General features: G+C 35.9%; 1 protein-coding gene across 1 annotated transcript in view; it reads right to left on the bottom strand.

Annotated features, from left to right (window-relative positions):
• MALRD1 (MAM and LDL receptor class A domain containing 1) overlaps positions 1–24,409 on the bottom strand; it is a 590,849-nt gene that overhangs the window by 376,895 nt on the left and 189,545 nt on the right. Inside the window, exons 22-23 of the mRNA XM_068987706.1 lie at positions 7,769–7,925; positions 4,227–4,337 (exon numbers count right to left, since the gene is read on the bottom strand). Of these exons, the coding sequence (XP_068843807.1) occupies positions 4,227–4,337; positions 7,769–7,925 (268 nt within the window). The remainder of the gene's footprint in view (positions 1–4,226; positions 4,338–7,768; positions 7,926–24,409) is intronic.

The raw sequence follows: 24,409 nt of genomic DNA, 5'->3' as shown, positions 1-24,409 counted from the left end.
GAGTGGGGAGCCTTTTCCTTCTCCAGGTGATCTTCCCAACCCAGGGGTCAAACTCATGTCTCCTTCACTGGCAGGGAGAATTTTTTACCACGGAGCCACCTCAGCTTGGACACACTTTTGATACTATGTATAAAATAGATAACTAATGTGAATCTACAGTATAACACAGGGAATTCTACTCAATGCTCTGCAATGACCTAAATGGGAAGAAAATCCAAAACTGAGGGGACATATATATACATACATATAGCTGATTCACTTTGCTTTATGGTAGAAACTAACACAACGTTGTAAAGCAATGCATTCTAATAAAAATTGTTTAAAAACTTAAAAATAGAATTCAAAACCTGGGACAAACAGTAAATGCAGTACAGAAGAACATAGGGCTTGAATCTGATAAAAATGATCCTGCAATCCGTATGACAAAACTGACCCAGGAAGTTGGAGGGACATTGAAGATCTGTACCATACTCAACACATAAGAATGTGTGAGTAGCAACACTATTGCCTCTTGTCTAGATTTTTGAAGATGGGGCCTAAGAAACTGGCAGGAGTCACCTGCCACTGCTGCCTCTGTAAATCTCAGGGCCAAAACAAGACCTGTGCACTGGAGACCTTCAACGAACATAGATAGGAGGCCAACCAGGTGACAGAATGTACCTAGAGACGGAAGATACAAGCATACTTTTTTTTTTTTAATTTTATCCACTTCTTACCATTTTTCTGATCTATTCAACTCAACTAGTATTTATCAAAAATATACCAAACCTCAAAACTATGAATTTTTAAAAAATTGGCCACCTCTTTGGACTTGAAATAATTGTTATTTGCCTTTGATTAATGGATGTTATGAACAAAATTCTTAAGTGTGTCACTGTTGGTCAGTGAGATATCACTTCTATGGATTTTGATAGACATGATGGAAAATAGGAGTAACAGTATTCACTAAAATTTTCTAAGTGAAACTAATTCAGAGAGTTTCTATTAAATGTGTCTACAAGCTAAATATGTATTTGTGTGTTAACAGGAAATAGTCATATATTTTAAAGCAAACTTAGGACAATTAGAGATGAGTTAATAAAAAAATACCTATTTATTGTCATCAAACTCACAAACATCTTTTTACCAAATCTAAACAACTATTTTTCTTGAAAGAAGTAATTAGTTTTTCCTTAAGATATGATATATTTTTATACTATTATATGAAAAACCTGGTGTTTTCCTTTAAAGATAATAACTGAAAATTCACATCTTTTACATTATAAAAAATATACATTTTTATGTACAATAAATTCATGTATCAAAGTTACATAAAAGGAAAAAATTACTTTTTTCATAGCAGTGGTACTGGAAAAGAAAAATAAATTTGTAAGATATATTAAGAGCTTGGCTGTGGTTAAGAAGAGGTGAAATTAGAATTATAGACAACATTTTTATAAGAAAAGTCCAAGACAAATGGATACATAAACTGGAACAGGTATTCAATTACTGGATTATCTGAACTCTTAAATACATAATGCATTGCTTCTGATTAAGAAATTATATAATTCTAAAAATACTTCAATATTCATTTATTTGTCATCCTATAGATACAACCTTAGGTACTTGGCCATAATCCAATGGTCAAATTATCACTTACATGTCAATGCTCCACACAATGTTGGTTAAGATTCCATAGACTTTAATACTGAATGTCACTAAACATTTTTTAAAGCACAAGCATATTTTTTCTAGTAAAATAAAAGTTGGGACAATTATTTTATAAAACATAGGAAGCAATAAAGCATGGCATCTGTATTATGGACTTGCACTTGAAAAGCCTATCACTGCCTTTGTGTAGTTATATAAATAGGGCAAGTTACCCAACTTCTAAGTATTTCTGTATTCTAATCTATAAAATGGAGATGATAATAGTAAGTCCCTTATAACATTACAGGAATAAATTTTTTATTCATAGAAGAGTACTTAGCATTTAGTAAGTGCTATGTACATGATTGCTCTAGTTATAAAATTATTATAATTAAAGATTATGATTAAATTGTGGTTCTTAAATATAACTCTGAAAATGACCCAGTGCTGACTCAGTATATAATTTCTAAAAATACTATATACTTCTACTCAAACGTTAAGGGCAGTAATGTTTCTGATGATAAAGACAATGATACTGTTAAAATGGAAGAACAGTGGACAATATATATGCTCCATCACTATTTCTCCAGTGCATAGTAATGTACCTTCCTGCACATAGTAGGTTCTTAATATGCTTTTATTGAAGGAATGAGTTAATCACATTGAATATCAAATATTAACACACCATTAAAATTTCATCTTAAGATTCAAACAACACAAGCATATTCCTCTACAAATTCCAATATATGAAAAATTAAATTTCAGAAAGACTAAATTAATAATTGATTCCTCTGCTTAAATCCCTCTTAATGTTGTTTTGAACAAGATTTTACTAGGCAAATATTCTACTTGCACAGAATAGTTAAGAATCCACTGCCTGAAGTGGAAGCTGACACCTGGCAGCAGCTGAACCTTCCACATGTTCTTGCTGATGATCCTTCTTGCCTCTGTTAAAAGGTCTTGAAGGTTAAACAGGTAGAATCCTTTAATAATAAATTTCACACAGTGCAAGGCCACTATATTGCTGTCCAATCTTTCTTATTCTCAAGTTGAACTTATTTCTTGTCCATTTCCTAAATTATCTACAAATGAACCTTCAGAAAACTAGGTTCCAGCAAGATGGATTTATTATACCTAACATTCTAAGAAATTGGGGATAATGCTGAATCGATGCCTTTATTTATTTATTTTAAAATATTACATTTTTTTTAAGTCTTTATTGAATTTTTTTACAATACTGCTTCTGTTTTGTGTTTGCTTTCTGGCCAGGAGGCATGCAGGATCTTAGCTCCCCTACCAGGGATTGAAACCACACCACCTGCATTAGAAGACAAAGTCTTAACCATTGAACAACCAGGGAAGTTACAAGTATCAGTGCCTTACAAGAGCTATACCTAGCCTGTGCTTCCATTGGGCTGATCTATCAAATATGGCACATGACTGCAGATACAGTTACTGAATATTCACAGCTGATTTAACTACATTTACTGTTATAAAGCAGAGAAGGCAATGGCACCCCACTCCAGTACTCTTGCCTGGAAAAATCCCATGGACGGAGGAGCCTGGTAGGCTGTGGTCCATTGGGTCGCTAAGAGTCGGACTCAACTGGGCAACTTCACTTTCACTTTTCAGTTTCATGTACTGGAGAAGGAAATGGCAACCCACTCCAGTGTTCTTGCCTGGAGAATCCCAGGGACAGGGGAGCCTGGTGGGAGGCCATCTATGGGGTCGCACAGAGTTGGACACGACTGAAATGACTTAGCAGCAGCAGCAGCAGCTGTTATATAGAGGACTGGAAATGCAATCATTAGCAAAGACAGTATACCATCCATAGATACATGGTGTAAATTCAAAGAATTCAGGCTTGTGCAGTTAAAACTAAGAAAAAAATGACATAAATGGCTCTGGATTCTCACTTTCCCATATCCAATCTAAATCTTAACAGTTAAGCATTATCATCCAATAAATATCCCTTCATGTAAGACAAAACAAAGCTCCAAAAGCAAAAGTCACACATCCTAGGAGCTCTTTTTTTTGCCAGATAATCCACAAAAAATAAAATTCACATTAAATATCTTGTCATGTAATTACTTTCGGTTTAAATGTTTTAATCTAGGTATCCTTGGTTCTTTTCCTTTACTTTTAGGTCTTATCCTAATATTATTGTATTTTACATGAAGACAAATACAGCATCACACAATTTTGTGCTTCCCAAAATATTTTTCAGTCACGTAAACCTGTTTTCTCTAATAAGGTTCAACAATGCAGTGTACTTTCAAAGGTCTCTCTATCAGGTTTGAAATAAATGAAAGCAATTACTCTACCGTCTCTGAGAATATATTTGCAAAATAGAGTGGTGTATGAGACTGTGGAGGCATGATGGTTGTCACTAAAATTGAATATTCCTAGAAATATGGTTGTCTCATTAGGAATAAAATTAGGGCAGTCCAGAACTGTAAATTCCTTATGGAAAATGCTCTATGGAATGGTAAGCATTCATGTAACATATCAGAATGGGAATGAGAGACAGAAGACAGGGGTAGAGGAAATACAAATCAACAAAACTCAACCATTATCTTAATACTTGGATTACAAACCTGTATATGGGAATGAACACCTAAAAACAACTCCACTTTTTTCCACTGTGCACCTTGCTGTCCACTTTGAGCCCACAGTTTAGAAGTAACATTGTCTTTCTTGCTGAGTACCTGCAGAGATAAATCAAGTAAAAAGTATCGAAACATTGTGCCTTGATAAATTTTAAACATGTAGAATTTTCCCAGTATTTCTTTTAATTTTAATGTCAACATGAATCCCTGAGAGAAAAGCTCAGACATTTTTCATTAGATATCTTTGTTTTCTAGAACAGCACTGAGTCCCCCAGGGTACCTTACTAGCTCTGTGTAATAAAGTTGTGCACGAATATCTGTCAGTCAAGTCTGAAGGTATCTGGGCACCATTTAATTAAGAATTTTTAACTACCTTACCTTTTAAAATCTGATAGCAGGAACAACTGGAAGTCTCAATATTGAATAACAATCATGTAGTCACATGAAAAGCACAGGATTATTTACTGAAACATAATTTTGAGAATGACCTTGTGTTCAGTGGGGATGGTGAAATTACAGTGGAAGCCAATTTAATTCCAACAACATGTATGGGTGATACAAGCAGGCATCTTCTTATCTAAGCCAGTAAGAGTTCCCCACCCAATAAACTCTCACCAGTACTACTGGGTAGGGGGGTGGTTCCTAGGTGGCACTAGTGGTAAAGAACCCACATACCAATGCAAGAGACTTAAGAGACACAGGTTTGATCCCTGGGTCAGGAAGATCCCCTGGAGGAGGGCATGGTAGTCCACTCCAGTATTCTTGCCTGGAGAATTCCATGGACCAAGGAGCCTGGTGGGCTATGGTCCATAGTGTTGTAAAGAGTCAGACACAACTGAAGCGACTTAGAACATTCACACGAGTACTACTGGGCCTTCATTCTAAAGGCAAACTGAGACTCAGCAGATAAATAATCATGGCTCTTCATTTAGATGACACAAAAAAAGCCATCAAGGGAGTAACTGAGAAGAATAGTTTCACATTTTAAAATAACTGAATTAGATGATGTGTTTAATTATATCACGACATTACTTTTTAACAATACAAATATGTACAATGGAATTATTATTCACATAAAGGTGTGGGAAGGTTTTGGTTTTTGAGAGTGAAGTTAATTTTGAATGCTTTCATCATTGATTTTTAAAGATGTTAAATAGAAATGGTTATTTTTACAAAGTTAGAGTTTTCAGAGTCATATAAAAATTAGTATGCAGCTAGCAATAATACCACTAAATTTTTGGTCCATAAAATTCAAGCTGAATTTTAAACATATTAAAGTCAAGAAAACAGAATTTCTAAAAAATGTAAAAAAATCATTTTTGAAGGATACTAAAATGAGTGTATATGAAATAGGTATTCTTTGTATGAATATTGCTGTACATACAGATCACTAAAGAAAACTGTGTTCATATAACATAGTACCAACATTTAATGTCCTTTTATCCAGCCATGCACAAAAATATGGATTATATGTATTACCACTGTAATTATTTGATAATTAATTGCCTATAAAATTTAAGGCTGTTTTATAATTTTTCACCTACTAATGTAAAATCAAATTTAAAAAAAAAAGTCTATTTCAGACAATTAATCTCAACCACAAAATACACCCGGTTTATAATTCTCATTTTTCTGATGGAAACCCTGTAGTCAGTTGTATTGATTGTTTTCTCTAAAACAATTTTTAAAGAATCAGTGTAACGCAAAGGTAAATTATAACTTCAATCCACAAGCCTACTTCGATGTTTTCAGGTTATTATATGCACACATACATATACACAAACAAGTTTACTCTTTAACTGTTTTTGGTGGGAAGTCTCATCTATAATAAATAAAACTATTCTTCCAAAATTGATTTATAAATTTAACATATTTCCAATTAAAAAAGTAACATCATTTTAAAAATAAGATATGTTTATCTAATTTGGGGGGATATAATACTTAATATTGCCAGAAAAATCCTAGAATAATACTAAAATTACATCAAGCTACCTGAAAAGAAATAGATAAGCAGGTGATCTGCAGTGTATTTCTCTCTACTTATTGGGGAAAAGAAAGCAGGTAACCCAGTGTCACCTCTTTGCAAATATACTAAATATAGGGCTTCCCTGGTGGTCCAGGAGAAGGCAATGGCACCCCACTCCAGTACTCTTGCCTGGAAAACCCTATGGAAGGAGGAGCCTGGTAGGCTGCAGTCCATGGGGTCGCTAGGGGTCGGCCATGACTGAGTGACTTCACTTTCACTTTTCACTTTCATGCATTGGAGAAGGAAATGGCAGCCCACTCCAGTGTTCTTGCCTAGAGAATCCCAGGGACGGGGGAGCCTGGTGGGCTGCTATCTATGGGGTCGCACAGGGTCGGACACGACTGAAGTGACTTAGCAGCTGGTGGTCCAGGGTTGGGAGCCCTCCTGGCAATACAGGGGAGATGGGTCCAATCCTTGGTCCAGGAAGACCCCACATGTCATGGAGCAAGTAAGCCTGTGCAACACAACTACTCGTTCTGCACTCTAGAGGCTGCAAGCCGCCACTGCTGAGCCCACAGGCCACACCCACTGAGCGTGCAATGCCTAGGGCCTGTGCTCCACAGCAAGAGAAGCCGCCACGAGAAGCCTGCGCACCGCACCTAGAGAGCAGCCCTGGCTCACCGCAACTGCAGAAAAGCCAGCGCACCGCTCTGAACATCCAGCACAGTCAAAAAATTTAATTTTTAAAAAAGATACTAGAAAGAGACAACAATGGAGTGTGATAAATAAGTCTATATTGAATTAAAACTTTCCTACAAAAGATTCTATAGGGATAGTGGACAAGAAAAAGAATCTCTGAGTGAAAGATACATTAGAGTTGCCTGTGAGATTCTTGCAACCTTTTGTGAGTTTCAACAGTTTAACATATATATGTGTGTGTGTATATATATATATAATTATTATTTTTTAACCAAGAAACAATTTGAAAGAGACTATTGGAGAATGTAACACCACTACATCAAAGACAAGAATGCACATCCAAATATCACCCAAGTGTTTATATTCATTTGTTGTGTTATTAGCAGAGTATTGACTCTGAAACCTATATGACATATTTCAAGGGTAAAACAGTATCACACAGAAGCTGTAGCCTCAGAATAAATTCCATAATCATATACAACATTATAAACTATACCTCAATAATTTTCTTTTTAAAAAAAACCAAACGAGGTCAACTGGCTACTTGAGTTTTGAAACAAACCTTAAATTTTTCTAAATGGTTTTGACACACTTTTATATGTCAAATACATTTGAAAAAAATAGAAGAGAAAATAAAATGACCTAAAATAGACCATAATCATAAATAGGATAGTTAAAAAAATTCTATTAGATATTCAGGTCCAATTCTATGAAATTTTTTCAGTCATAATATTTTGAAACCAGTTAATTGTTGGTAATTGTCCATTTCTCATTTATTAGCAGACTATATATTTTAATAACACTAAATTGTATAGTATGAATTTTTATAGAACAAATTTGGAAAATGCCATTGCCTAAGCAGTACCTGGAGAGAACCAACTGTGGCACCATTCATATGAGTCCAGAACACCAGGGTACATTTTGGTCCCGTGCGTGAAATGACAGGAGTAAGGATATCAGCCATGTCACCAAATTTTCCATTTGAACTATCAGCATACAGGTACCAGCCGTCTGCAGTATTTCTGGGGAAAGGAGGATGTGTTTATCAGATAAAAACAAAGAAGAAAATCATAAATACAGTTTGTCATTGATCATACATTACAGTTCTGTAATTTGTCCTAAGAATATAACATGCTGTTTAGCATAATGACGACTCATAACCTTCAGCATAGACATTCTTCTATTTTAATTTTGAATCTATGCAGCATTGGTACAATGTGCAAAAATTATGGTAAAGGCTGAAATTACCAAATCTAACATGTAATGTGGAGAAGGCAATAGCACACCACTCCAGTACTCTTGCCTGGAAAATCCCATGGATGAAGGAGCCTTGTAGGCTGCAGTCCATGGGGTCGCTAAGAGTCAGACACGACTGAACGACTTCACTTTGACTTTTCACTTTCATGCATTGGAGAAGGAAATGGCAACCCACTCCAATATTCTTCCCTAGAGAATCCCAGGGATGGGGGAGCCTGGTGGGCTGCTGTCTATGGGATCGCACCAAGTCGGACACGACTAAAGCGCTTAGCAGCAACATGTAATGACTTGATCTTTTTTTTACAACAATACTACCAATATTCTGATCAGTTTTGTAAAGCTTATTTTTATGAGTGTAAAATGAGACTGTGTAACACTGAAAACATTTAGAAGAGGCATAAAAATGTAACTATAAATAATTAAAGCATGAAAAAGAGAAATGAACTGTTCTATTAACTGGTCTAAAGTCTTTCAGGTTCAAATTTATTTTCTCTATTAATTTAGGTCAGTTTTACTTAAACATTTTAATAAATTGGTAGATAATTTTTAATGTGTATCTTTTCTCTCTGAATTTCATACAGGAGAGGGAAACTAATGATGGAAACAAATATCAGTGTAATCTTGCCATAAAGGATAGAGTTTATACCCCCATTTTAATTATCAATTCAAAAAAGAGATAAAACATGCTATGCAACACGGAGCTTTTTAAAATTTTAAATAAGGAAGTGATTCCTCAAATTTAAGGCATTCTGGCATTCTTTCACTTCTTTGATTAATTAGCTTTCATAGCACTTTTTCACCACATGTGACACTAGTACCATAGAATTTAAACTTGCTACTTATTAAAACCATTTGGAAAGCTGTATAACTTCTAGAGGAAAGTAGTATGAAACATTAATAGAAAATAGATGGAGAGAAAGAGGAAAGTGTTCATTCAGTCACCACATATTAACTGAGTCAGTCTTTCAAGTCTTACTTGTCCGGCAGTGGGAATGTGATTGTGGACAAGAGACATGCCATGATTGAGCCCTGGCATAGCATTTACTAGATGGCAATATTAGGCAAGTGATTTAACCTCTCTGAACCTACTGCTTTCTTCATTTATAAAATAGGATAGCTCCATGTTATTAACAAGAGTTAGAAATAAGTGGAACCTCTAACATAGTACCTGGTCCATCTAATATTTTTAATAAATGAGAGTTGTGATGTGTGATTATGTTTATGTCACTAATTGCTGTTAATGGAATAAAGAGTTTAGTGTCCTATGGACTACACAGGTTATGAATTAAGATTATTTTTAAGAGGCAGGATTATTACGTTAAATTGTCAGAACTGTGTGTCAACGACTAAACCGTTCCAGCTTTTTTCCTTGTGCATGCTTAATATCCCAGGATTTCACAGATGCTGAGAACAAAGATGAATACATGAATTATTCAGTGGTTCAGGATTCACTGAAATTCAGCTCCATTTCCGTAGATTTTTTTCCCCGAAATTGGCAAACTGACTCTAAGCTTAATATAGATATCCAAAGAACTAAGAATAGCCATTTTATCACAAAGGAGAACAAAGTTGAAGAATTTACTTGATCAGATATCAAGAGTCATTGTAAAGGTAGAATAATCAAGATAGAGTTGTATTGGAGTAAAGACAGAAAAACGGGCCAGGGAAATGGATAAAAAGGTCTTAAAATTCTATACATATTTGTACATCTGATTTATGAAAAGCTTAGTTCTTCAGAGCAGTGAAGGAAAGGACAATCTTTTCAATGTGGATTGAATAAATTATGTAGTCCTATGGGGAAAAAAGAAACCTTGACCCCTATTTCACAGCATTCAAAAATAATAAATTACAGGTAGAATATACCTGAAATGTGAAAAGTAAAACAATAAAGCTTGTCGATGCTTTTTCCAGTGGTCATGTATGGATATGAGAGTTGGACTGTGAAGAAAGCTGAGCACCAAAGAATTGATGCTTTTGAACTGTGGTGTTGGAGAAGACTCTTGAGAGTCCCTTGGACTGCAAGGAGATCCAACCAGTCCATTCTGAAGGAGATCAACCCTGGGTGTTCTTTGGAAGGAATGATGCTAAAGCTGAAACTCCAGTATATTGACCACCTCATGCAAAGAGTTGACTCACTGGAAAAGACTCTGATGCTGGGAGGGATTGGGGGCAGGAGGAAAAGGAGACGACAGAGGATGAGATGGCTGGATGGCATCACCAACTTGATGGAAGTGAGTTTGAGTGAACTCCGGGAGATGGTGACGGACAGGGAGGCCTGGTGTGCTGCAATTCATGGGGTCGCAAAGAGTCAGACACGACTGAGTGACTGAACTGAACTGATTATATAACTATGTATTTATATAAGGAAGACCAGGATGAAATACCGCCAAATGGTAATGTTTATATCTTTGAGGCCATGACTATTTCATCTCTTACACAGTGTCTGGTTCACTCTCAACAATACTTGATACTCTCAAGAATACTCAATAGTCTCAAAAATACTTGATAAGCAAAAAGTACTTTAAAATCAGTATAGCACATACGGAAACAAAAACACCAAGGGAATACTAGAGCTGTAAATCAGATGATATTATGCAAGAAAATTTTATAATAATATGTTCCAGGCTAGGGGAGAAAAAATATTAAGACAGAACAGTATGAATAGATTTGGAGACCATGGAAGTATTTGGTGACTAAAAGTCATTATTCTAGCAACAATAAAAGCATCTAATCAATAGTTCTTCAACTGGAGGTCCTTGTACTAATTTCACAGCAACTAGACAATGAAAAAATACAAATGCTTCATTTCCCCCAACAATACAATTTGAGAAAATTCAATCACAATAACAAAAGTAAATGAATTACTGGAACAATTCTAATTATATTCCCTTGAAATATCCCCTCACCTGCAAAGAAAAGGAAAAAGGGAGACATTTCAGGAGATCCATTTGAAAAATGCAAACAATACACCTGCATTTGTGTTTTAACACTGCCCTATGAACACTGGACTTCCCCAATGGATCAGCAGTAAAAGAATCTGCCTCCAAGGCAGGAGACATGGGTTCGATCCCTGGGTCAGGAAGATCCACTGGAGGAGGAAATGGCAACCCCAGTATTCTTGCTGGAAAATCCCATGGACAGAGCAGTGTGGAGGGCTACAGTCCACAGGGTGGCAAACAGCTGGACACAGCTGAGCAACTGGACATGCAGAAGCACTCTACACAGTACCGACGTAAAAGTATACCATCTGGTCACTAGTTTTATATGCCTTAATTGAAGACATACGATGTATGTATGATGTCTAATGGAAAATGAAGAATGATCCAAGCACATGCCTGAGATGAAATTATTTGAGCACGTACCTGCAAAGGAAATCAACTCCCCTCCTGGAAAGAGTACAGCAGTAATGATCACACCTAACAGTGCTGTCACTCATAAAATATCAGCATCTCTCTCCCAGCCTTCAAACTGTCTTTTCTCATACAGGGCAGGAAGGATGATGTTTTTTAGAAATATACCTTTTCTAATAAAACACAGCATAAACCACAGTAGTAAAGGTTTAAAGAAAGCACAGCTTTATATCCAAGTGTCACAAAAGTAAAGATCCCGGCGATGATACAGAAGTCATTAAAAAGTCATTATAAAAAGAGATCTGATTTACAGTCATGCTGTTTTTTTAAATGTTGCCTAAGCACCATAGGATAATCAGTTTCTAGACCCTCAGTATTACAGAGATTAAGTGATTTAAAAATTGACATTTCCTTCTTATTTGAGAATTAGTAAGGAAAAAAATATACACTTGCATGGACAAATCAAAATATACAGGTACAGTATGAGGGACATATTCTTCAGGCTTATTCTCTGTGTTGAGACATATCTTATAATACTGTAACAGGCTGTTGGAATATACCTAATGGTACATGAGTGACTGAAAGTTGTCATGAACTTGATTACCTTCATGAGTAGCAGAAAATACAAAGTGTTCAACAGTACAGTTCTCCTGGGGATTTCCATAGTATCACCCTCATGTCTGCAATGAGCCATCCTTGCCATGTATAACTGCTCCCCACCCCTCCTACCAGCTCCATGATCTAATCCACCGACTGCTGGAGTAAGCTTCTTAAATAAGATAGTACACTCAGAGTTCTCATGTGGGATTTTTAGAATATAAGGGAAAAGGAACATTCCTTCTTGAGTGTCAGGACATGATGGCACCCCCATCCCTGACCCCCACCCAAGTCTGAAACCAGATGTGTAGGATTCCAAAATTCCACATATGTCCTCTACATTCTGCTGGAACATCGCAAAAGACCAAAAAAGAAAAAGGTTCTATTTGATCTTATTGGTTCTTTACAATGTACATTTGATTCTACCATCTGGCTTAGAAATCTACAATACACCTTTACTTACTCAAAGTGAGATCCCTGAACTATATTGTATGTTCCTGGATTGCAAGCACATAAGAAGCCTTGGTAAAATACACATCAATTCATTACATACACTGTCTGATCAGCTGACTGTTTTGTTTCATTTTTTTAATAGTTAGAATTTCTTGATAAAGGAAGCACTGAATTAATTTGCTTCTGGCTCAAGCTCCTTGATACCATCATTTTCTTGTAACAAGCCTGTCCAAGGAGCAGTCTTTCATAATGAGAAAAAGTGAGTTAGTCACTCAGTTGTGTCTGACTCTTTGTGACCCTGTGGACTGTAGCCCACCAGGCTCCTCTCTCCATAGAATTCTCCAGGCAAGAATACTGAAGTGAGTAGCCATTCCTTTCTCCAGAGGATCTTCTCAACCACAAAACCCAGGTTTCCTGCATTGCAGGCAGATTCTTTAACCATTTGAGCCACCATGGAAGCCTCTTTCAGGCTGAACTGGTATCTTACTGGGGGTCAGAGAACTTTTTTTCTGTAAAGGCTACACAGAAAATGTTTTAGGCTTTGGGAGCCATATGGTCTTTGTTACAGCTATTCAACTCTGCAGCATGAAGGCCTCCATGGACCACTTGAATGAATGATTATAGCCATGTTTCAAAAAAACTACACTAACAAAAACAGGCATTAGGCAAAAACTGGCCCATAGACCACAGTTTATTTAGCACCATTCTTTGGATAAAAGTCATCAGGATCTGAGAAATAACTTTCTATACTAACATCCAGCTTCAACTTTCATATATTATTTTACTCAGCCACCCAGAATTATACTCATTGTATGTGTTCATGCAGTTACTTGAGTATATCATGTATTTCCTTCTCTCTGTCCACCTTATGTTGGTCTTTCTTCTGGACAGTGTATAACTTCTGTTTCTGTTCAGTCACCCAGTCATGTCCAACTCTTCGCGACCCAATGGACTGCAGCATGCCAGGTCTCCCTGTATCTCACCATTTCCTGGAGTTTGCCCAAGTTCATGTCCATTGCATCAGCCATCCAGCCATCTCATTCCCTAAGATGAGATGAGTATAACCTCTATCCTTAGTCTTTTTCCTAAAGATTTACCTTCCATAGCATCTCTCAAGTATATTCTCCTTTCTAAGCCTTCTTAAATCCCTTGACCCTAAATTCCTTGTTTCAAAATCACTCCCTCACCCAAGAATTCCACATCATTTTGTACATAACTTTTTAGATGCATTTTTCATATTAGATTTTAGTTCATTGAATATGAAGCTAAAGTCTCACATAAACACATGAAGGCATATATTTTAACTTAACCTATTACGGTATCTAGAACACCTTGTAAAATGGCTTATACTCAATGGGTGCTTAATAAATATTTCCTGAATGTGTTGCTAAATAAAAGCAGTAGATATTTCTCGCTTTTCTATAAAAAAATTCTTCTTTACAAATACAATTTGCACCACAATTGTGAAAAAGGGATTTACAATTTGAGCAGTGCCTTTTAGATTTCTCTTTCCTAATCTTATGAAACAAAAAAATGAAAAAAAATTTGCTGAAATTTTACATAACCACCTGGGGTTTTATCAACACAAAATTTAATAACAAAGGTATTAAAGCCAACTGTTTTAATTAGGAGCATCCATGGTTCTTGTTTCAATATTGTATGACATTCACTGGAGAACAACTCTTTGTGAGGCAAGAAGAAATATATTTAAAATATAACAACTGATAAATATAGAGGTCTTATATGGAAACTCCTAAATTTACACAACACAGCTGTATTAATAATCTAATTCCAAAACAGGAATTTAGAATGCTCATGTATGTATATTCTTTGTTAAACAGATTTCAGACCAAAGAAACACTAGCTTCTACAATGTATAAAATATTGGAATTTTTAGGTCAGACTTTAAATTAGTATGCCTTTAAATTAGGGAATATTAAATAATAGTTTATTATTTGATACTTGCAACAAGATGAAAGTAGGATTATTCATTTCTATTTCATACATGAGATAACTAAAACAATTTGCCAATGGTAATTCTTTTGCAAAATACCGAAGTCAGGACTGGGGACTTAGATTCATTACCCCATGCTTTATACTCTTCTTAAAATAAGAACACTTGATTTATGCTTAGATAGAACTGACATTTTTACAAAATAATCTTCCTATTCAAGTATGTATTTCCACTTATCTATTTTTCAGTGTTCCTAAGAAGTTATTTTTTAAACTACATTATAATTAATACACACTAAACTGCTTATATTTTAAATGTTGAGTTTGATGGTTTTTAACAACCTTTTACATCTGTATAACCACCACACAGGATATAGAACATTTCTCTTACCCCAGAATATCTCCTTCTAGTTGTCCTATAAGTATGGTGTCTGAATTAGCAGCATTAGCCTCACCTGGACACTTTTTAAAATGCTAATTCTTGGGCCCTATCTCAAACTACTGAATCAGGAACTCTGGCGTAAGGTTCATTCAACAAATTTTTCAGCTTATTCTGGGGCATGTTAAATTTTGAGATCCATTGCTCAAAATTTCTAACAGTTAAAAGTTGCTAAATGAAGATGCTAATCCAAAAGGAATATGCAGAAAAATAAATATTCAAGCTTCATTAGCCTTCCTGAAATGAACACTCTAGGGATGATAACTTTGAGATTAATGAATTTTTTAAATAATGTTAGAACAATACATTTTCCATTATATAATGTGAAAAAGGTCTCACGTTTTAGTAGTAGAAGGAGAAGAGGAGGAAAAGGAGGAAGAGAATAAGAAGGTGGGCACAGTAGGGAGGAGAAAGAAGGAAAATAAGAAAATGGTTAGAAGTAAGATATCCATTTGCAAAATAATGAAGTTGGACCTTTACCTTTATATCAAACACAAAGATTAACTCAAACTAAATCAAAATCCTAAACATAAGAGCTATAAAACTCTCAGAAGAAAGTTTAGAGGAAGACTTCCCTTGGGGGTTTAGTGATTAAGACTCCATGCTCTCAGTGCAGGGGGCAGAGGTTCAATCCCTGGTCAGGTAACTAAGATTCCACAGGCTGCATGGCACAGCCCAAATACAGACTAGGGAAAAAGCCTCATGACATTGAATTTGGCAGCTATTTGTTGGCTATGATACCAAAAGCAAAGGTAACCAAAGAAAAGATAGACAAACTGAACTATGCCAAAAGTAAAGCTTGTATGCATCAACGAACACTAACAACAGAGTGAAAAGTCAACACATAGAATCTGAGAAAATATTTGCAAGTCATACTCTGATAAGAGATTAATATCCAGAATATAAAAGAACTCCTACAATGCAACAATAAAAAACAAAAACCCCATTCAAAATGAGCAAAGGACATGAATAATTATGCAAATTAACTAAGCATATATAAAGATAGTCAATGTCACTATCATTAGGGAAATATAACTCAAAACCATGTGATATCATTTCACACTCACTGGGATGGCTATTATAAACACCTCCCGGGGGGGGCGGAATGCTGTCAAGAACGTGGAGAAAGATGTTTATTATATATGTAAAATTGTATGTTAGATATAGTTTGTCATAATAAAAAATTTGAAAAGACTTTAATAGGAAGCAAATTAAAGGTCTTGTTATTTTTCTGGGAAAAAAAGGCGTTAGCATTATTTGAATCCAATATTTAATATCTTCCAATACTTGCTTTATTCCTCTTACCATAATTATATAAAGAAAATATTTGTTGTTACTGTTCAGTTGCTCAGTCACATGGACATTTTATCTTAAGCATGGTACACATAAAATCAAATCTCCTCTAATTTACCCAGTGGATCTTACCAGCATCATCATTTTCTACAGGCTCCATGTCATGAAACAGATTAAGAAGCCCAACTATATTCAAGTTTTCTTTCCTTCTACTGGCCACTTAATTTAGTTTTACAAATATAGGAGTTGAAAGTCGAAAGAGAAATGAGGATAAGCAGACGTATAGCATTCTGTATCAAAATATGTATATATATATGTCTATAATGGAGAGACAACAACTGCTTGGACTTATTTTCCTTTTGAAAAGCAGTTTGGCTGATTCCATAATCTAAAATGAGCATAAGCCTGCTAGCGTCAAGGAGGTAAAAGAAATGTACAAGCCGTCTCTGTTAATAGGCAATAGGCTTGTCAGATGTAAATGACAATCACAAGTATGCAAATGAGTCATATTTTCCAGTCAGATTCTTATTCATTAAACAATATCAGGGTCTGATAAAAATAAAAATGTTCTATGCTCAAACTTTAAATGATTCCTGTATTTGAATATTTTTCAATATTATTAAAGGTATGGTGCCTTGAGATTAAGCACTTCTAACTTTTTACCATTTTTTTAAAATGCCACACTGTACTAGAGATTAAATTAGCAATAAAGCATGAGTGAGGAGCAGCTATAGAGGACTGGAATACAAAAGCAGGAAGTCAAGAAACACCTGGAGTAATAGGCAAATTTGGCCTTGGAATGCAGAATGAAGCAGGGCAAAGACTAAGAGAGTTTTGCCAAGAAAATGCACTGGTCATAGCAAACACCCTCTACCACCAACACAAGAGAAGACTCTACACATGGACATCACCAGATGATCAACACCGAAATCAGATTGATTATATTCTTTGCAGCCAAAGATGGAGAAGCTCTACACAGTGAACAAAAACAAGACCAGGAGCTGACTGTGGTTCAGATCATGATCTGCTTATTGCCAAATTCAGACTCAAATTGAAGAAAGTAGGGAAAACCGCTAGACCATTCAGGTACAACCTAAATCAAATCCCTTATGATTATACAGTGGAAGTGAGAAATAGATTTAAGGGCCTAGATCTGATAGATAGAGTGCCCGATGAACTATGGAATGAGGTTGGTGACACTGTACAGGAGACAGGGATCAAGATCATCGCCATGGAAAAGAAATGTAAAAAAGCAAAATGGCTGTCTGGGGAGGCCTTACAAATAGCTGTGAAAAGAAGAGAAGTGAAAAACAAAAGAGAAAAGGAAAGATATAAGCATCTGAATGCAGAGTTCCAAAGAATAGCAAAAAGAGATAAGAAAGCCTTCCTCAGCAATAATTGCAAAGAAATAGAGGAACAACAGAATGGGAAAGACTAGAGATCTCTTCAAGAAAATTAGAGATAACAGGGGAACATCTCATGCAAAGATGGGCTCGATAAAGGACAGAAATGGTATGGACCTAACAGAAGCAGACAATATTAAGAAGAGGTGGCAGGAATACACAGAAGAACTGTACAAAAAAGATCCTCACGACCCAGATAATCACGATGGTGTAATCACTCACCTAGAGCCAGACATCCTGGAATGTGAAGTCAAGTGGTCCTTAGAAAGCATCACAACCAACAAAGCTAGTGGAGGTGATGAAATTCCAGTTGAGCTATTTCAAATCCTGAAAGATGATGCTGTGAAAGTGCTGCACTCAATATGCCAGCAAATTTGGAAAACTCAGCAGTGGCCACAGGACTGGAAAAGGTCAGTTTTCATTCCAATCCCAAAGAAAGGCAATGCCAAAGAATGCTCAAACTACCACACAATTGCACTCATCTCACATGCTAGTAAAGCAATGCTCAAAATTCTCCAAGCCAGGCTTCAGCAGTACGTGAACTGTGAACTTCCTGATGTTCAAGCTGGTTTTAGAAAAGGCAGAAAAACCAGAGATTAAATTGCCAGCATCCACTGGATCATGGAAAAAGCAAGAGAGTTCAGGAAAAACATCTATTTCTGCTTTATTGACTATGCCAAAGCCTTTGACTGTGTGGATGACAATCAACTGTGGAAAATTCTGAAAGAGATGGGAATACCAGACCACCTGACCTGTCTCGTGAGAAATCTGTATGCAGGTCAGGAAGCAACAGTTAGAACTGGACATGGAACAACAGACTGGTTCCAAATAGGAAAAGGAGTACATCAAGGCTGTATATTGTCACCCTGCTTGTTTTACTTATATGCAGAGTACATCATGAGAAAAGCTGGACTGGAAGAAACACAAGCTGGAATCAAGATTGCCAGGAGCAATATCAATAACCTCAGATATGCAGAGGACACCACCCTTATGGCAGAAAGTGAAGAGGAACTCAAAAGCCTCTTGATGAAAGTGAAAGAGGAGAGTGAAAAAGTTGGCTTAAAGCTCAACATGCAGAAAACAAAGATCATGGCATCTGATCCCATCACTTGATGGGAAATAGATGGGGAAACAGTGGAAACAGTGTCAGAATTTATTTTGGGGGGGCTCCAAAATCACTGCAGATGGTGACTGCAGCCATGAAATTAAAAGATGCTTACTCCTTGCAAGAAAAGTTATGACCAACCTAGATAGCATATTCAAAAGCAGAGAAATTACTTTGCCAACTAAGGTCTGTCTAGTCAAGGCTATGGTTTTTCCTGTGGTCATGTATGGATGTGAGAGTTGGACTGTGAAGAAGGCTGAGCACTGAAGAATTGATGCTTTTGAACTGCGGTGTTGGAGAAGACTCTTGAGAGTCCCTTGGACTGTAAGGAGATCCAACCAGTCCATTCTGAAGATCAGCCCTGGTATTTCTTTTGAAGGAATGATGCTAAAGCTGAAACTCCAGTACTTTGGCCACCTCATGCGAAGAGTTGACTCACTGGAAAAGACTTTCATGCTGGGAAGAATTGGGGGCAGGAGGAGAAGGGGACGACCCAGGATGAGATGGCTGGATGGCATCACTGACTCGATGGATGTGAGTCTGAGTGAACTTCTGGAGTTGGTGATGGACAGGGAGGCCTGGCGTGCTGCGATTCATGGGGTCGCAAAGAGTCGGACACGACTGAGCAAATGAACTAAACTGAACTGAGGAGCGGCTATGATGTGTAAAACTATCTATTGTCCTGTGTTGCACACAGAAAGCTGACCCTCAGATCTCTGCATTTGTAGAGAGAGCAGATAATTTGGCTCCGGTTCTTAACCTTCTCACAATCACACTGATTAAGGGGATTCATATTGTGCCATGAATTCCCTGTGCTAGCCCACCGGAGTTCAACATCAGTATTTTAAAGCCTCGTATACTTTGTTAAGGATGATCATGAACTATCATTCTTTGACCTTTATGTTATTCTACAGCACTGCCCATCAGCAATTGCTGTTATCAGTTATTTATAGTATCACTGGTCTGTGTTGGAAAGGGCAATCTAAATTCCGAATATACAAAAGATGTAGATCATGTTAGAAGTATCTCAAAATGTAAACAAACACTACCACAGTGTTTTGTGGCTAATCCTCTGTTTTTCTAATAACGTGAATACAGAATGTCACAACTGGAATCTAAACTAAGGCAATGCTAGTAATGAAATGAATGTGGTACAAGCTGTAACAGTTTAACGCTGTTAAAAGGGAAATCTTTTTTGAATTGAATGTGAACAGTGCATGGGTCTAGTCCAGGACAACTTGGGAGCAGATATTCTACTTCATAAAAAGCCTCTTGTGTCCTTTCATTTAAATCAATCTTTGAAATGCACCAATGATATTGACATTACTGCACAGTCATATTTGTTTCAAAAATTTTGCTGATAAAAATTGAATTACCAAATTTAATATTTAAATTTAAAAATAATTTAATAATAAATATCATTTAATTTTTTAAAATCTACATTTTTTAATTAACTCACTAAATGCTTTCCCAGAATATTAATTTGAGTTCATGATATCCTAACCAACCGGATAACTGTGTTTCATTAGAAAACTTTGTGTTTAACTTAAAATAGACTGAAAAGTAATCCCTGGAAGAAAATTTAGATCCCTACTTTAGTATCAGAAAATTTTATTTTAAACTCAGTGATTTCTCCAAAGAAATTATAGCTCAAAATATTTTTTTCTGTCTTCTTTTTTACAAGTATTGCATACATCTCATGTAAAATATATCCAAAGTTAATAAGTGTAATATATCTACGCACATGAGTTAAGAGCATATCAGGAAATAATCCATAAAAGCACCATAATTCTATCTAAAGCAGTTTGGACAAGAGAACTAATTTTATCATCAAAATTTTATTATTGTCACCAATCTCCTCTGGCTTTGCTTTTAGCTTTTATTTATTTTTTAAGAACTCCTCTATTGGTCCAAATAGTAAATGCTTCAATTGTGTTGTCTTTTCATCATCCCTATTTTCTCACAGTTACTTAGTATGCGATCAGCACAATGGTAGGTGTTGTAAAATAGGCAAATTCTCAGCACCCTTTTTCTCAAGATACAGTATCATGAAGGCATTAGACAAATAAACTAATATTAGCGGTATTCTCAGACATGTGCTGGAGTACAGCTAATACCCAGAGAAGAACTGTTTGGATTTGACTGGAGAGAGATCAGAAAGTTTCGCAGAATTGACTTTCAACTAAGTTTGAAAGGATGGTTTGGAGATTGTTGAAAGAAAGTACCATGCATGACACAGAGTCCCACATTTGGAGAGTAAACAGATTCACTAGAAGAACAGGAGAGAGGGCTAATGATGATGTGGCCAAAATAAGAAGCTTGAGTCACACAAGAAAATACCTTAGTGATGAATGTATTAATTAACCTTACTCTGGCAATCACTTTGCAATATGCACATATAGAGAATTATTACATTGTATAACTTAAGCTTACACAATGCTGTATTATCAGTTATATAGAGATAAAGTTGGAAACAAAAAAAAATCATAATACCAAGCTAAGGAGATGAAGAACGTCAACTTGGATGTTGGCTAAGTGCCTCAAACTAAAGAACTCAAAACAAAATGAGGGATCTTTTTCTGTTCCCACAGAAAGGTCCTATTGGACTTCTGTCAACCCAGGCTTCTAAGTTAAAAACTAATAATGCTCTTTAGCAGCTCTTTTTTCTTTTTCCTTGCATTTCCAGTTAGTCCAATTGTGTTGCATTTATATCATACAAGTATTATATCAGCTTCTCCAGCCTTTCCTCTTTTGGTCCTTCTTAATTTCACTTCTTACTCATCACTTGAAGTATTTCAACAATGAATTAGCCCTCTAGCACAAAGTGCTACTCCAATCAATTACTATTACCAATAACTTTAGAAAAGCAAATTCAAGCACATCTTTCCCTTCATTAAATATTTTATCATTCTGCTATTGTAAAATAGCTCCAGTTCTGAAGACCTCTATAGAATGTGTCAATAGGTTCCATTAACTTCTGACTTTCAATTAGAATTGGCTGGTATAAGATACGAGCAGGAGACTAGAAGGTGGAAAGAAAGAGCTTTCAGGGTATTTATTCCCACAATCCCAGTCCCTTCCCTCTCTACCTCACCATTTTTGGAGAAGGGAGCCACAAAGTGAAATAGAGATAGAAAATCCATCAGAAAAAGAATTCAGAGTAACAATAGTAAAGATGATCCAAGATCTCAGAAAAAGAATAGAGGCACCGATGGAGGTGACACAAGAAATGTTTAATAAAGAGATAGAAAATTTAAAGAACAAACAAAGATGAATGATGTGATAACTAAAATATTTAAAATACACTAGGAGGAATTAATAGCAGAATAAATGATGCTGAAGCATGAATAAGTGAGCTGGAAGACAGACTGGTGGAAATCATTGCTGCGGAACAGAATAAAGAAGAATGAGAAGAAACAAGGGCAGTCTAAGAGACCCCTGGTACAACTTTAAATGCACCCACACTCATATTATAAGGGTCCTGGAAAGAAAATAGAGAAAGGACCTGAGAAAATATTTGAAGAGGTAATAATTGAAAACTTCTCTAACATGGTAAAAGAAACACTCAAGTCCAGGAAATACATAGAGTCTCCTAAAGGATAAATCCAAGAAGGAACACATCAAAACACATATTAATCAAATTGATAGAAAGTAATGACAAAATCACTGCAGATGGTAACTGCAGCCATGAAATTAAAAGACACTTACTTCTTGGAAGGAAAGTTATGACCAACCTAGATAGCATGTTGAAAAGCAGAGACATTACTTTGCCAACAAAGGTCCGTCTAGTCAAGCCTATGGTTTTCCCAGTGGTCATGTATGGATGTCAGAGTTGGACTGTGAAGAAAGCTAAGTGCCGAAGCATTGATGCTTTCGAACTGTGGTGTTGGAGAAGACTCTTGAGAGTCCCTTGGACTGCAAGGAGATCCAACCAGTCCATTCTAAAGGAGATCAATCCTGGCTGTTCTTTGGAAGGACTGATGCAAAACCTGAGACTCCAATACTTTGGCTACCTCATACGAACAGTTGACTCATTGGAAAAGACCCTGATGCTGGGAGGGATTGGGGGCAGGAGGAGAAGGGGAAGACAGAGGATGAGATGGCTGGATGGCATCACCGACTCGATGGGCATGAGTTTGAGTGAACTCTGGGAGTTGGTGATGAACAGGGAGGCCTGGCATGCTGCAATTCATGGGGTCGCAAAGAGTTGGACATGACTCAGTGATTAAACTGAACTGAATGACAAACAGAAAACTACTGATTATTACTGCTCCATGATGGCAGCTTAGTATAGCTGCTATTTTATTTTTGCTTGGTGAAGCTCCATGCAATTCTTTAAAACCAGCTCAAAAATCAATTTTTATAATGTTTTTTTTTTCCTTTGTATATGATCAACCCTACTTCCTCTGCACCCAAGTAATATTGTACCTTCTTAATGGTCTTTATATTCTCTTTTAAATGATACCTAATTTTTTAAATGTCTCTTATCTATACTCAAATTTAAAATTCTTGCATATCTTTCTGTTATTTGTATAAAGTACTTCTCATAACTGGTATGCAGAAATCTGTTAAATTGTATTATATCTAGAAGTAACTTCTTAGGGAATATCAGTGATGTTATGAATACATCAATAGTTTACACATTATGAAGTCACTATAATCTTATAAAAATTTGACTGCTGCTTCTGCTGCTAAGTCGCTTCAGTCGTGTCCAATTCTGTGCAACCCCGCAGACGGCAGCCCACCAGGCTCCCCCATCTAGATATAGACAAATTTGAAAGATAACAATGATGATACAGATTTTAAAATCTTGACTCTGAATCCAAACCTTATTATCCCAGAAACTTTATTACTGTACTGTTATACTACAAATAAAATATCTAAATATTTTTAGCTGTTTAAAGAAAACATTAGGTATATATACTTACTCTTTTAATCTTATGATTATAGAATTTTAAGAACTCTTTATTTTATGATGATTAATAACAATGAGAAAATAAAATTATAAAAATGAAAACATTTATAATAATAAATTATGCCCATTAAAACAAAGTTCATAGAACCTAGTACATTTTTAATGAGATCATTAATATTGCTTACACTTCCTTAATTTAATTTTTATTATTATTGTTATATCTCACCTTATTCTCAAAATATACTGCTATTTACAAAAATAAGATATAGTGTAACATTATAAACTAGAGCTTCCGTGGTGGCTCAGTGGCAAAGAATCTGCTTGCCAACCCAAAAGACACGGGTTTGATCCCTGGATTGGGAAGAACCCCTAGAGAAGGAAATGGCAACTAACTCCAGTATTCTTGCCTAGGAAATACCATGAACAGAGGAGCCTGGTGGGCTACAGTCCATGGGGTCACAAAAGAGTTGGACATGCCTTAGCAACTAAACAACAATAACAACATCATAAACTAAAAGATAAACACACATAAATGTGCACTTTATTCTTACACTAAATGGAGCCACAGATAAAACTAGATCACAAAATGCATTTTATGTTATACAGAATCACTAACATTAGATTAAAATTTTCATTCTAAGATTTCTCTGAGTCAATATGAAAACATAAACAGCAACATAATTCAGAGACTCAAGAAAACACAAAGCCAAAGTGACTGTATCACCCCTTTGGCATCAGTGA

The sequence above is a fragment of the Capricornis sumatraensis genome, chromosome 15 (genome assembly GCF_032405125.1).
Source record: "Capricornis sumatraensis isolate serow.1 chromosome 15, serow.2, whole genome shotgun sequence".
NCBI lineage: Eukaryota > Metazoa > Chordata > Mammalia > Artiodactyla > Bovidae > Capricornis > Capricornis sumatraensis.
The sequence above is the reverse complement of the archived record's forward strand: the minus strand, read 5'-3'. Positions and strand labels throughout refer to the sequence as shown.